Source organism: Paralichthys olivaceus, chromosome 21 (assembly GCF_024713975.1).
Source record: "Paralichthys olivaceus isolate ysfri-2021 chromosome 21, ASM2471397v2, whole genome shotgun sequence".
Taxonomy (NCBI): domain Eukaryota; kingdom Metazoa; phylum Chordata; class Actinopteri; order Pleuronectiformes; family Paralichthyidae; genus Paralichthys; species Paralichthys olivaceus.
In genome coordinates, this window is record NC_091113.1 from 2,966,857 (window position 1) to 2,979,436 (window position 12,580).

The 12,580-nt window shown below is 46.1% G+C and overlaps 3 protein-coding genes across 4 annotated transcripts in view; 2 read left to right on the top strand and 1 right to left on the bottom strand.

Annotated features, from left to right (window-relative positions):
* The window catches only part of LOC138406093 (serine-rich adhesin for platelets), a 26,385-nt gene extending 23,655 nt beyond the window's left edge, over positions 1-2,730 (top strand). For both annotated transcript variants that reach the window (XM_069517768.1, XM_069517767.1), the window contains exon 2: positions 391-2,730. In XM_069517768.1, coding sequence (XP_069373869.1) covers positions 403-2,442 — 2,040 coding nt within the window. In that variant the 5' untranslated portion in view covers positions 391-402 and the 3' untranslated portion in view covers positions 2,443-2,730. The remainder of the gene's footprint in view (positions 1-390) is intronic.
* A 1,122-nt stretch (positions 2,731-3,852) lies between these two features.
* LOC109641409 (chymotrypsin-like elastase family member 2A) lies at positions 3,853-6,016 on the top strand. The gene is made up of 6 exons (XM_020105864.2): positions 3,853-4,012; positions 4,093-4,202; positions 4,808-4,902; positions 4,980-5,260; positions 5,366-5,529; positions 5,634-6,016. The coding sequence occupies exons 1-6, from the start codon at positions 3,877-3,879 to the stop codon at positions 5,811-5,813; spliced, it is 966 nt and encodes a 321-aa protein (XP_019961423.1). The 5' UTR covers positions 3,853-3,876; the 3' UTR covers positions 5,814-6,016.
* Positions 6,017-6,019: 3 nt separating this feature from the next.
* timm23a (translocase of inner mitochondrial membrane 23 homolog a (yeast)) lies at positions 6,020-8,910 on the bottom strand. Its single transcript, XM_020105865.2, has 7 exons — positions 8,464-8,910; positions 8,049-8,107; positions 7,860-7,953; positions 7,580-7,664; positions 7,419-7,477; positions 7,179-7,289; positions 6,020-6,861 (listed from the first exon to the last, which is right to left on the bottom strand). Exons 1-7 carry the CDS (start codon positions 8,567-8,569, stop codon positions 6,743-6,745), a joined length of 633 nt encoding a protein of 210 aa, XP_019961424.1. The 5' UTR covers positions 8,570-8,910; the 3' UTR covers positions 6,020-6,742.
* Positions 8,911-12,580: the final 3,670 nt, after the last annotated feature.

Consider the following 12,580-nt stretch of genomic DNA (forward strand, 5'->3'; position numbering starts at 1 on the left):
ATAAAAAAGATTTTAGTGTGGGAACTACGCTTCACTTTCTTGTAAAGATTTAGATGAGAAGATTGATATGACTAGAATATCTGTTTACTTTAGTAGATGCAGGAAAACAGTAACATTTAAACGTATATATGTTTAATATGTAAAAATATTTCTTAATACTCTGCTGGTTGCCAGGCAACATCAAAGTTAAAACAAGATGCTAGGCTAGCTGTTTCCAGTCTTCATGCTAAGCTACGATTACTGCCTGTGGTCGTGTTTTTAAATTTTGAGTCTGGTGTCAATCTTCTCGTCTCACTCTCGCCATAAGTGTGTACTCAAAAATGTTCAATTATTGTGTTGTACGTGGTGAAAGAAGGATCAATTGACTAAAGGTTATGTCTGTCCTCGCAGGTCGCTGCTGCCATGGCGAGGCCTGGGCGTCCTGTGTCTGAGAACTACCAGCCCATCTGTTGTTCAGTCAGTCAGTCCGGGTCTTACTCCAGTGAGACAGGGATCATGGGACCGGAGGACGACAACGAACTCGCGCCCATTTTCTCCATCTCTAAGAGCTCCATGGACGTAGTCATGTCGGCGGGCCCATCGCACAAACGGGACCCTACCTGGACCAGGATGCACCTGAGACGCAGCTCCAGTGCCAACATTCATTCCGAGCACAGCGCAGTGATGCTCCAGCAGCTGCATCCGCACATGTGGCAGCACATCAACAGCCACCAGTTGGCGCTCAGCACCCAAAATGTGAGCGTGCACAGCCCGTCCTTGCTCAGCGAGCGCAGGATTGGCAGCATGCAGCGCTGGAGCGGGTGCAGCGGCAGCACGCACAGCCGCAGCAGCACCCCAGAGACAATAGTGTGGAGAGGAGGGACCTCACGCCCCTCGAGTCTAACCCAGGAAGTGTATTACGCCGCAACACCAGACTCTCTGTCCAAACTATCCTCTGCACCAACAACACCGTCCCCGTTCACCTCCCCTCTCGACACGCCGACCTTATCACCTATAGGTCTTTTTAACTCTGCTTCGACTGTAACACTCAATGCGAATCAGCAAGAGGACGCGCTCGTATCCCCACCTGCATCCTCATCCCCATCGTCCCCCCCACAGGCTCACAACTCCTCACCCTTGCCATCCAACTCCCCCAACCTCCTGCTCTCTGACACAAAGGATGAGAGCTTGCTGGAGGATAATTTGCTCTCTTTTCAACTACCCTCCCAGAAACCCTCCTCCGTTAGTTTAGCAGAAGGAAACGCAGATGGTGAGTGCCTTGGCGATGACATAGTAAAAGAGCTGCAGAGTCCTGGAGGCCCACAGTTATCAGAGGGTGGAGGAGAAGCTGAGAAAATGTTCAACTACCTGTCGCCTCCAGGAGAGGAGCCAGAGTCAGGAAGTGGACAAGCGTCAGTCTGCCAACTTGAGCTGTCGCGTCAGCTCTGGGAAACGTGTCCAACACGAGGAGGGTGGAGGTCACCCCTGGTTTCTTCCTTGAGTGACTCAGGGTTGGGCGACTGCTGCAAGTGCAACTTGATCTCAAGAGTGGGCGTCACTAAGGGTCCGAGGGTGGAGGCGTTTAGGGAAGAAGGTACAATGACTTCACCGCCGCAGCTGGTGGACGCAGAGGTGCAGACGATCACTCCCATGGGCTCCTTGTGGAACCTCAAGAGAAACACGTTCACCTCCAACATGGGCTCACACTCCCTCTTGGGCTCTCCTCCGGGATCAAGGCTGAACTTGAAGTCCTCCGTGGGGTCAAACTCCAACCTGGTGTCCCCGTCCTCCAGCATGTTCCCGATCAGCAGTGAGGACGACGAGGAGGAGAGACAGGGGGACGACCCCAGGTGGGACATTACCTCTGCTTCCTCCCACGATATGGAGAGAAGGAGGTCCTGTCTGAAGATCCAGGGTGAGGAGAGGGATGAGCTGGGCAGGAGGAGCAGCATGAAGCAGGTGCAGTGGGACGAGGACGGGATGACGTGGGACGTTCATGGAGCATCTGTTGACCCAGAGGTGCTGAGCACGGCCATACAGAAACATCTGGAGCTCCAGAACAGCCCACTACCACAGAGACGTTCCTCCAAGAAGAGGAAAGCTCCGAAGCCTCCCCTCATATCGAGTGTCTTAAAGGCCATGGCCCCAGACCTGAATCCCAATGTAATTATGAGCACAACTCGTACAGTGGAGGGGGAGAGTGAGGAGACGCTGGAGGAGGAGGAGGAGGAGAGGAAGACAGGAGGAGCCAAAAAGGAGGAAGCAGCAGAAGTTCCTCGCAGGATCAGCAGAGCAGAGGGAGAATACATGAGAGACGAAGAGGAGGAGGTGTACGGAGAGGTCGGCCTGGCCCAGCGCAAGTCGCCATCGGTTGTGAGCACTCTCAGCCACAAGAGGAGTGTGATCAGGTCACTGAGGAGGCCCGGGTGGTGCGGAGGAGGCTCCAGAAAGACAGACAACTGATCAAGGAGACGACCCTAACTCTATTGATTATCTATAGATGATCAACCCTCAGTTTGCACAATCAACAAACTAAATGAAACAGTTCTTACTCTCCTGTTGTCGTCTCGACTTTATTTACATTTGCAAAATGTAGAAATGCAATGTTAGAAGATGTTTCCCTTCACTCGCCAGGTTCCACTGTTTAGATGCATTTCTAGTGACGATTGCTTTCAAATCAGTTAAGAAGAAAAACTATCAATTTGTCTGTTGACGTAAATGTTCAATAAAACCTGATGTTTTTTCTTTGCATTTCTGTTCTTCTGAAAGTTCTGAAAACAGGAAAAGACTCAAATGCAGTGGCATGAAGTGAAGAAGCACAGCTGACGATAAACAGGTTTATTAGTTTAAGTACAGACAATAAACTATATGAATGATTAAGAAGTACGTTAAAGCATTAAAACCAATATGATCAATATGAGCAGAATATCTAAAATATCTCTTTAATGGGTTCTGCCCCAACCCTTCACCACATTTCAACACACAAATAAACAAACACACAAATAAACAGACACACAGAGTTGAGTTGTACGTAAACTTGGTGAACCACGGTGGTGAGATGTGACCATTCAGGCGCCGCCATTCAGATGAGCGGGCACATTCTCTCTCATAAAGCTCCTGTCACCAGCGGCTTCCATTGCAGTTACTGTTGTCATATTCTCAGTGTGTGTGCATGAGTTTGCATGTGTTTTATTATTTTATTACTCTTTCACTGTTTTGTTTTCAGATGTCCAGATGTTTTCATTAAGATCCATTCATCATTAGTGAAAATGTCAAAAACATGTCTTCACCAACATCAGGTTCCGTCCTTACACCGAGTTTTGTAGTAGTCGAAGTAGTTTTTGTGTAATCCTGCTGACAAACACACAAATAAACAAACATAACCTCTGAACAGTTTCACACAGTAAATGGGATAGAACACCAATTATATTATAAAGTTCAGTAAACTATGATTTTTGTGTGTTATATAATACGTTAGCGTGTCTAACACTCACATAACTGAACTCGTGTCACTCTGGTCACATCATCTCTGTTTACACAGTTTACTGGATGGAGGGAGGAGATGTGCGATATCAAAGGTCATGTTCAGGTCACTGTGTCACTGCTGTGACACATGTGACATGATGTGGTGTTTGTTTGTGTGTTTCCTTTGTCCTGTGAGCATGTTAGTGTCGTGTGAGCATGTAAACGTGTGTGTGAAAGTGCTGATGGGACCCCCAGCCCCTGAAATCCCCTTTTCTCTGAGCCGGGGTGAAAACTCGCAGCTGCAGGAGAAAAATCCAGCGTTCGGCCTTTGTTGTGACAGCGCTCATTGTTCCTGGAGGTGTGTGTGTGTGTATGTGCACCTGTGTATAAATAGCATGGGATGTGTGCCGGTCGGTGATTCTGTGGAAGACGATGGCCGTGCCAGGACCTCCTCCGCTCCTCTTTCTGTCTCTGCTGCTGCCGCTGCTGTTGAACAAGGCATGCCTGCCTGCAGCTGCATACACGCTCACCCCCGGACGACAGCCACAGCACAAAGTCCTCCACCTGGGTGAGGGCAAACACACACGGATACACACTCCAGCAAAAACACACTTTACTTTTTTGTAATTTGAATGTCTCTCCTCTCAGACTGGCCTAAGGATTGCGGGACGGCTCATTTCAAACCCAACATGGTTGAACGGATTGTGTCCGGGAACGAGGCCAGGCCTCACTCCTGGCCCTGGCAGGTCTCTCTGCAGGTAAACCTGTCTGTGGGTCAATGTTTCAAGAGCCTGGAGAAGGGGTTCAAATCAAGGAGGCCATAAAAAATATCACGTGCACCTCCCTCTTGTGCACCTGCATCTGTACAAGAGGTTTGCACATTTGCTATATGTCAAAATTCTTCCTGGGGCTGTTTCATTTTATCTGTTGAGTGTGTAAGTGGTGAGGGTGTAGTAGATAACGAAGGGTGATGTTGAGTTACCAGTTGTATCTGATCAAAACAAATATTTTCAATTCAATTAATTGAAGTTATGAGTAATTATTAAATACATTATCAAAAATACTGAGTTTTTAATACAGATACCAAAATAAAACAGTCAACAACCTGACAATGACATGTAAACTATACATATATTATAACTTCATAAATATATATATACAGTTGGCAGTGTTTATATATATAATTAATAAAATAATTGATATTTTACAGTTTAATCATATACTGATTATAAATGAAAAGTAGGAAATCATAACCAAACATATAGAATCGTTCTCATGTAATGTGTGTTTGATATTTAGGGAAAGAGAAGAATGCAAACGATGAATGATCATGTGCTGTTTGTGGTCGTGTTGTCTCTCATAGGTTCGTCCCAGAGGAAGTAAACATTACATTCATGTTTGTGGAGGAACTCTCATCCACAAGAACTGGGTCCTCACTGCTGCTCACTGCTTCCAGAAGTAAGACACAAATAAAAATGAATGTTAAGTAGTTGAGATAAAGTTTGATGAAACGATACTGTGCTGATTCTCTCAAGGGGTAAAGCTGAGGATGCTGGGAGCTGGAGGATCGTCCTGGGGAAGCACCAGCTCAAGCGTTCGGAGACAGCAGAGAGGATCTTCCCGGTGAAGAGAATCTACCGCCACGAGAACTTCCGTTATCCGGCTCACAGCGAGCTGGACTACGACATCGCCCTGGTGAAGGCTGCCAAAGACATCCTCCCTTCAAACTTCATCCGCTACGCCTGCCTGCCGCGCAAGCAGACCAGCCTCAACCCGGGACACTACTGCTGGGTGACCGGCTGGGGAGACACCCGGGGTGAGTGGAGGGGGGTGGAAAAAAAGAAAAAGAGGAAGACAAGTGGAAGTCAAAGTCAAAATGTGGCTTTAAGTGGGTAAATATTCTCCTTTGAACACATTTCAGGCGGGAAGGAGAACGTGTCTCTGGCAGAAGCCTTGAATCAAGCTCGCCTCCCCATCATTGACTTCAAGACCTGTCGGCAAAAGAAATTCTGGGGCGACCGTGTCCGAGACTCCATGATCTGTGCCGGCTTCAGGGACACAGAGGATCCACCGGCTGCTTGCCAGGTACGACCGACATTCACAGGTTTCCTGACTGAATGGCTGCAGGTACAAATGTTGAAGGTTGTGGTGAGAATTTAAATTTCACGTCGACCCTCCTCTTCCTCCAGGGCGACTCTGGTGGTCCTCTGCTGTGCCAGCAGGGGCGCGACCGCTGGGAGGTGCACGGCGTGGTGAGCTTCGGCCCCATCGGCTGCACCGTGGAGAACAAACCCAGCGTGTTCACCCGCACCGCCGCCTACATTCCCTGGATCGAGGCGACGCGCATCAGGGACTTCTTCCTGCACTAAGACAACCACCGGACTCAGCAAACATAAGCTGTGTTTTACGTTCCATGTCGATTGACCCAAAGTCTCACAGCCTCACTTTTCGTTTCATTTCTTACACATCAACCACTTCAAGTTGTAAATAAATGTTCAAGTTGCACAGTTTATATGACTCAACATCTTTTAGCTCCAGTCAACTTTGCACAATAAAAGAGCTTAAAGGCAAATAGTTTGGTGAACATTTCCTTTTTTTAATTTGTTTGGTTTTTTAAAAGGTGGGCTCCATGGAGACACATGATCAGCACACACTTCCAGTACAGCTTTACACTGATTTCTTCATGCTCTGTAAAACAGACCCCACTGCAGATACGCTTTAATAAATACCAGAGGAGAACTGAAAATCTCTTTTCTCTTCTACAACAGAAGAGTCGTTAGGTCCAACATTCTGAACATGAATCCACTGAAATCCATCGTGTGAAACACACACGAGATGTCACAATTTATTTTAGAGACTAATAAGGCTCGTTCAGCCCACAGGTCATGGGTTCACTCATTTCAACACAAGCATCAGAGAAGACTGAAAAGTCTCCGATAAACAACAATATAACAGATGACGCACCTCTACAACATCCTCACAGGCAGTTCTGGTTACTGATCAGATCAGTGACAGGAAAACCTCAGAGGATTAGAGACAGATGAGGACAGAGGTGTTGTTGGGTGGTCTACATCTGGATCTCCGGGGGAATGTAGTCCACATTTTAATGACGTCTTTTTCAGACACATATTTTTAATTCCCAGAATGCTCCAGGAAAAGGGAAGCGTATGATTGGAGGGCCACCTCACGCTTCACACTGCATTTGACCAGAGTCTAATTCCTCTTAGCGCTGTGGTGAAAGGCTGTGTCCTGGAGAGATGTTTGGCCCTGACGTTGAAGCAGATGTGTTGGAGGAAGGTTAGTACAGCCTGGAGGATGTGGGGGTGCCGGTGATGTGGTCCCAGTTGTTGTAGAGAGCGTAGGCACCAGATAAGGCCAAACCCACCAGGCCTCCACGGGCGACACCCTTTAATCCACCTGTGAACACACAGCAGTGACAGGATGAGCGATAAAGCCTTGGATGGACATGCAACTTTATAGAAAGAGAAAAACATTCCTGGATCTGCCCCAAAATGTATGGTTTCTTTCTCTGCGAGAAAAACGAGATTGAACTCATCTTTGTTTTTTAGGAGGAAGTTGCTAACGTAACCTTTCAATAGGAGAGATGAAGATTTATGAAATCCAGCTGTGTGCTCACATTAAAAACACGTGCAAATAGTTACAGGCTGAAGTCAAAACCAGGCACAGTGCACATTCATTACTGGCAAATATACAAGCAGGAAAAAAACACCTACTTCCTGATTTAAAGAGCATCCCAGTTAACGTCCCCGCAGCCACTGTGTTGATGTCATCTTCTGCTCCTCGTGCTTTTTCTATCGCCACGCCAAACACACTGTACAACAACGCTGAGGAGCAAAAGAGAGATTCACTGCAGCAGAAATAGATCAACTAAAAGTGATTCGATAAAAGAAACTGAAGATTTACAAAAGCCATTAGATTAGTTGATGTTTTCTACATCATTGTTTCTGACTTACCAACAGAACCCAGAGAGTTGGCCCATGAAGCACCCTGCCTGGTCACCATGTTCAGAATCCTGGAGAGAGAAAGCACACGTGTAGAGGACAGGTTAAAGACATTTCAGGTGAAATACGAGAGACAAAACTACTAGTGCACCGAACTTTGTCTCCCTACTCACTGAACATTACGAGGTTTGGACCACGCCATCTCTCTGGTCTCTTTCAGCCCCATCCTGAGACCGTTCACAGTTCCGAATGCTGCTCCTGGAGCCAACACAAAGGAAGAAACGCTGAAGGAGGCATTCCAAATTTAAAAAAGGGACAGAAAGCATCCAGCTGTCTCTGTTCCGTTCATATAATAGCGTCATCATTCCCAGTGGGGATGTACTTGTCCATGAATTATACTTCAAGTATAATTTAAAGATTAGTGGAAGGTTACAGGTGTTAAGTTTTACAAACCAGTCATGCAGGAGCCTCCGATGGTGAAGAAAGCCAGTTCAAACCGTCCTCTTGTTTTATTGGCGCCTGTGGGCAGAATGAACTCATCTGTGTCCTGAAAAACAACATCAACAGGGTGTTACACATAGAAACAGATAAAATACATAAATTTACTTCAAGAAAAACTGCGACAACACAGCTTTGTGTTACCTGAACCAGGAAACGAGGGTCGACATTGAGGTACGGGGACAGAGGGCTCATCCCCGTCACTGAAATCACATTTTAACACATTACTTACACAGTAAAATAAATATATAAAACAAACATTATATAAAAAGAACATTAAAGCCAAAGCAATGTTTTGCTCTGTTTTGAAAGCTGAATCATTTAGTGAACTTCTTTAAATGGTATAAAATGAAGTGTGACTTCATTAACTAATAGAGTTATGTTATTTCTGCTCCTTTTCATTCAAGATTTTTGAGTTTGCATTTCAATAGTTGCATTTGGTCACTGACTGAAATAAAGTGTCATACATGGATTTACAGGCCTGGTATCCTGCACAGATGTTAGCTTCGAAGCTAACTGCAGCTATAGCAGGTCTTCAGGCAGATTACATGACACTTACACGGGACACCGGCGAGCTCTGTGTTGGAGTATTCAGGGGCTCCGCCACTGAAGAGACCCCCGAGGCCTCCCTTCACTCCCCCCGGTCCTTGCGGGTTGTTGTCCATGGTTAAATCGGTGTAAAGCTCCGGGGGTCACCTGGAGAGACCTGGAGAAACCTGGAAGGGGGCTAGCTAGCTAGCTGCCACCGGCCCGGCTAGCTGACGTTAGCTGTGTCGCAACGCGGGGAATCCGGGAGGACACGATGAAGAACCCACGGACACGGAGCCGGAGTGTTTTCACAGCGAGTCTGATGAATCCCGCGGGACGCTCCTGCGTGAAAACACCGATTTAATCTTTCAAAATGACGGAACTCGTGTTTTCATCTCGTCTCTGACCTCCACGCTCCTCTGCTGGGGACTGACGTCAGACTGCGCGCTGCGTCATGACGTCGAAATCAAGCGACCCGGAAGTGCTGTGAAACGAGAATCGAAACCGTCGCTTCAACGTGAGTCGAATGACTCACACACACACACACACACACACACACACACACACACACACACACACACACACACACACACACACACACACACACACACACACACAGTGTAAAGTATAATGAATAAAAAATATAATAAACTCAGAATCAACTTTATTGGCCGAGTATGTTTGAGTACACAAGGAAATGTGTCTCTCCATATTATCATGTTGTCTTAAACAACATACGTGCTTTGTATTATAACACGCGTGTGGACAGACCAGCTGACTGCACTGAGGAGTCCAGGTTCATGGTGAGAGAACTGAACCGAACATGTACGACCCGTGAGCCCACGGTAACTTAATCATATATATGAAATAAATATAATAAACACCTTTATTGAACAGTTTACAAACAACTCCATGGTCTATGTAGAAAAAGAGACACAAACTTAACAGAACAAAACAGAAATATTCTAAGAACATCAAATAAAAATATAAAAAAATGTTTGGTCTCTACATTCAGTGGTCGGTACAATCTTAAGTAGTAAAAAAGACTATTACAGATCTAAACATTGTAGAAGTTATTCAAAAACATTCAAATTGATGGGATTTAATTAATTTGACATTATGCATGACAGGATACCATATATATCATAATACATATTATTTAGTTTTTCTTAAAGATACAGAAAAAGACTTTAAAACATGATAAATTACTCTTTTTAAGAAGCTGATGCAAGTGTTAGGCCTCTTTTGCTTTCAACTCATCGTCTCTGTGCTCAGGACCTGTTGCAGTTTACTGTAAATCTCATCTGGACGTCCTCTGATGCTACACAGGGAGGCAGCAGAGAGCTGACGGGGAAGACGAGCTGTAGAAAAGGTCAAACCAGTTGCTGCTGCTCCTCAGACCTCATTCTAATTAGGCCTGATTTAATTGACTCATTTGGTTAAATTTGTTCCCATGCACTCAGGACAGATTTGAGCTGGATTTACATGGCGCTGTTTGCATTAATTGAAGGAGGCCGGTTTAATAACTTCCGTGTGACACCTATCAGACCTTGATGTGCTCCTTCCTCCACCTTTTCATGCCTGCGTGGCCACTTACCCTTTGATGCAACCGGGGAGACAGGGCCGCACACACACGCACGTAAGCTCACGCTCACGCAGCTCGGGCCCCGGCCATCTGCTGCCGGTCAAAGGGACAGAGCCACTGAAGGAATTTAGTGTGTTGAATTTCCCGAATAACAGAGCATCTTATTTGGATTCTGCCATTGTATGTGTGTATTCAGAAGGGGCCAAGTGGAGCGATGAAGTTTGCCATTGTCGCCCAGTGTGGGTGTTTTCAGACTCTCTGGCATGATCTGTGAGTTAGTGTTCTCTGTGTTACTGCCCAGTGTGCCCACTGTCTTTCCCACAATGCCCCATTCAGCCCCTGGGCCTCTCTCTCTCTCCCTCTCTCTCTCTCTCTCACCCCTCCTCCCTCTTTCTCTCTCTCTCAGACTGTCCCTGCCACCCATTTTGTGCCTCTGGCTAGTCGTCCCCATCCTCATCATCCCCAACCATCGTCATCCTCGCTGGGCTGCGAACCAAACTCTCAGTTGTGGGATAAAATAGCCGTGATGTCATCTTTGTTATCTTTTTCAGCGACTCTTGTTTTCATCCTCTCCTTCCTCTCCTCCCTCGCTCTCTTTCTTTCTTTCTGTCTCTCTGAGCTCCCAAACACAAAAGACAGAGAGGCCTCGACAGGACCCCAGTGTATGCTGGTTGTCAAGGAGACAAGAAGACAGTGTTGGGTCTTTAAACTGCCTCGGAGGGGTGTGTGGAGTTAGGGGGAGTTGGCCTTATTTACATGGGAAGAGGACAAGGGAGAGAGAGGGGTTTTGAAATACAACTTTTGAGCTGTTTCCCTGCAGCTCATAAGACTCCAACCGCTGTTACTCGGCTAAAATCATTACACTGCTGCTCGGTCATCAAATATTTACCAAGCTAGAGAAAAAATCTGGAGCTGTTCATTATGTGGAGAACGCCGTGCATACATAGCAATGTAAATCAACCTGTCTTCTCTCGTCGCACACGCCCATGCACACACATTTGATTGTAAGCGCTGGGAGCTCTGGGCCCAAGTCTCGGCAAATGGCGAGAGCTGACTGCAGAATGCATTGCCAGATGCCTGAAGAGTGTTTCATACCAGACTCGGGGAGCAAGAGGGGAGAAGGAAAAAAATGCAAAACTTGACTAAAAACAGGAAAAACAGAGAGAAGAGTACACACCCATTCAAACACACACGCATGGACCACCACCCATCCCTCTCCACTCAATATTTCTTTTTTATTCTCTCTCTCTCTCTCTCTTTTGCTATCTTCCAGTCTTGCTTCTTCCTGTCCAGAGGATTGTCAGCGGCGGTCACATTCTGTCCTCTCTCTCTCTCTCTCTCTCTCTCTCTCTCTGTGATCAAGGGGCTGGGGTTGAGGCCACAGCGCAGGCTCAACTCCAAGCCTGAAGTTCAATATCACCCCAACAACTCCACAATGGAAGCAGGAAGGGCAGGGAGAGGACGAATGAGCCACCCACTGCTGCATTAACCACGGAAACCCCCATGTGATTCTCCCTTCTTCTTTTTCTCTCCCCTTTGTGAGTGTGTGAAACTTGAAATGTGCGGTTTAAAGGGAAGAGTTTGCTTTTAACTTGTGTCAGATAACCCTCTTTATGTGTTCATTTTTATTCAGTGCACCCTTAGAAATGAAAGTGCCATTAAAACAGATGTAGCTGCAATGACACATGTAGGTTATTAGCTGTAGGTTTGCAGAGACTTCAGGGACGAGACTGCGATCCTTTGCAATATTTACTCTGCAGATGTTTGAGGGCGAGCTTGCACAATCAATTTCCCTTCAATTCCCCAGCCATCTACTCCTCCAAAACCTGAACCCCCCCCCCCCACCCCCCGCCTCCTTTCTTTTTTTCTGTTATACATGCGCATGCCTCTGAGGAACCATGGTGAGTTGGGTGTGTTTTGTTCTCTCTTATTGCACACATCAATGTCTGCAATGTCCACTTAAAAAGCAGAGGAAGGAAAAGAAGTGAGGGGAAAAAAAAAAAACCTGTGGCCTTTTCCCTGCATTTTGTCCGAAGTATCCGCTGTGTTTTTTGTTGCTGGTTCCTCTGTGTCTAAGGAGTGTTTGGTGATTAGTATGCAGAAAGGAAGCTGATTTGCATAATTAAGAGCTGCAGAGAAAAAGCGACAAAGTTTTGTTAGTTTTACAACTATGAGTTTAATAGTGTACAAAGAGTTATTCCTGCTCAGAATACTTAAAAAGTTAAACGTTCATTGTCCAACACACAATTTTCCATTTTCTTCTTCTAGACACCAGGAATCCAAAGCAGAGACAGATCTCATTAAAGTGGTTAATAATCACAGAAGAGGTAACAGTTAGTAACCTACACTTGGCAGTGAAGAGTAGATTAATGTTGTACGACACTGTTAATTGTCACACTTATAGGATACAAAAGGCACAGGAGGCAAGCGACGCAGATCTCAGAGGCTCAAGTTAACACAGAGAACATCAGAGTCCAGTTTCTCCCGACATTGAGAATGACTGCTAATGACACATGAAGGATGTTTATACTCATCAAATTACTCTCCGTAATAAGGCATAATG

Excerpts from the sequence above, each read along its gene's own strand:
- LOC109641409 (XM_020105864.2), top strand. The coding sequence starts at position 3,877 with ATGGCCGTGCCAGGACCTCCTCCGCTCCTCTTTCTGTCTCTGCTGCTG. Across the intron at positions 4,903-4,979 it reads GCTGCTCACTGCTTCCAGAA|GGGTAAAGCTGAGGATGCTG; the intron begins GTAAGACACAAA and ends GATTCTCTCAAG. Across the intron at positions 5,261-5,365 it reads CGGCTGGGGAGACACCCGGG|GCGGGAAGGAGAACGTGTCT; the intron begins GTGAGTGGAGGG and ends AACACATTTCAG.
- timm23a (XM_020105865.2), bottom strand. The coding sequence starts at position 8,569 with ATGGACAACAACCCGCAAGGACCGGGGGGAGTGAAGGGAGGCCTCGGG. Across the intron at positions 8,108-8,463 it reads AGAGCTCGCCGGTGTCCCGT|TGACGGGGATGAGCCCTCTG; the intron begins GTAAGTGTCATG and ends ATGTGATTTCAG. Across the intron at positions 7,478-7,579 it reads TCCAAACCTCGTAATGTTCA|GATTCTGAACATGGTGACCA; the intron begins GTGAGTAGGGAG and ends TTCTCTCTCCAG.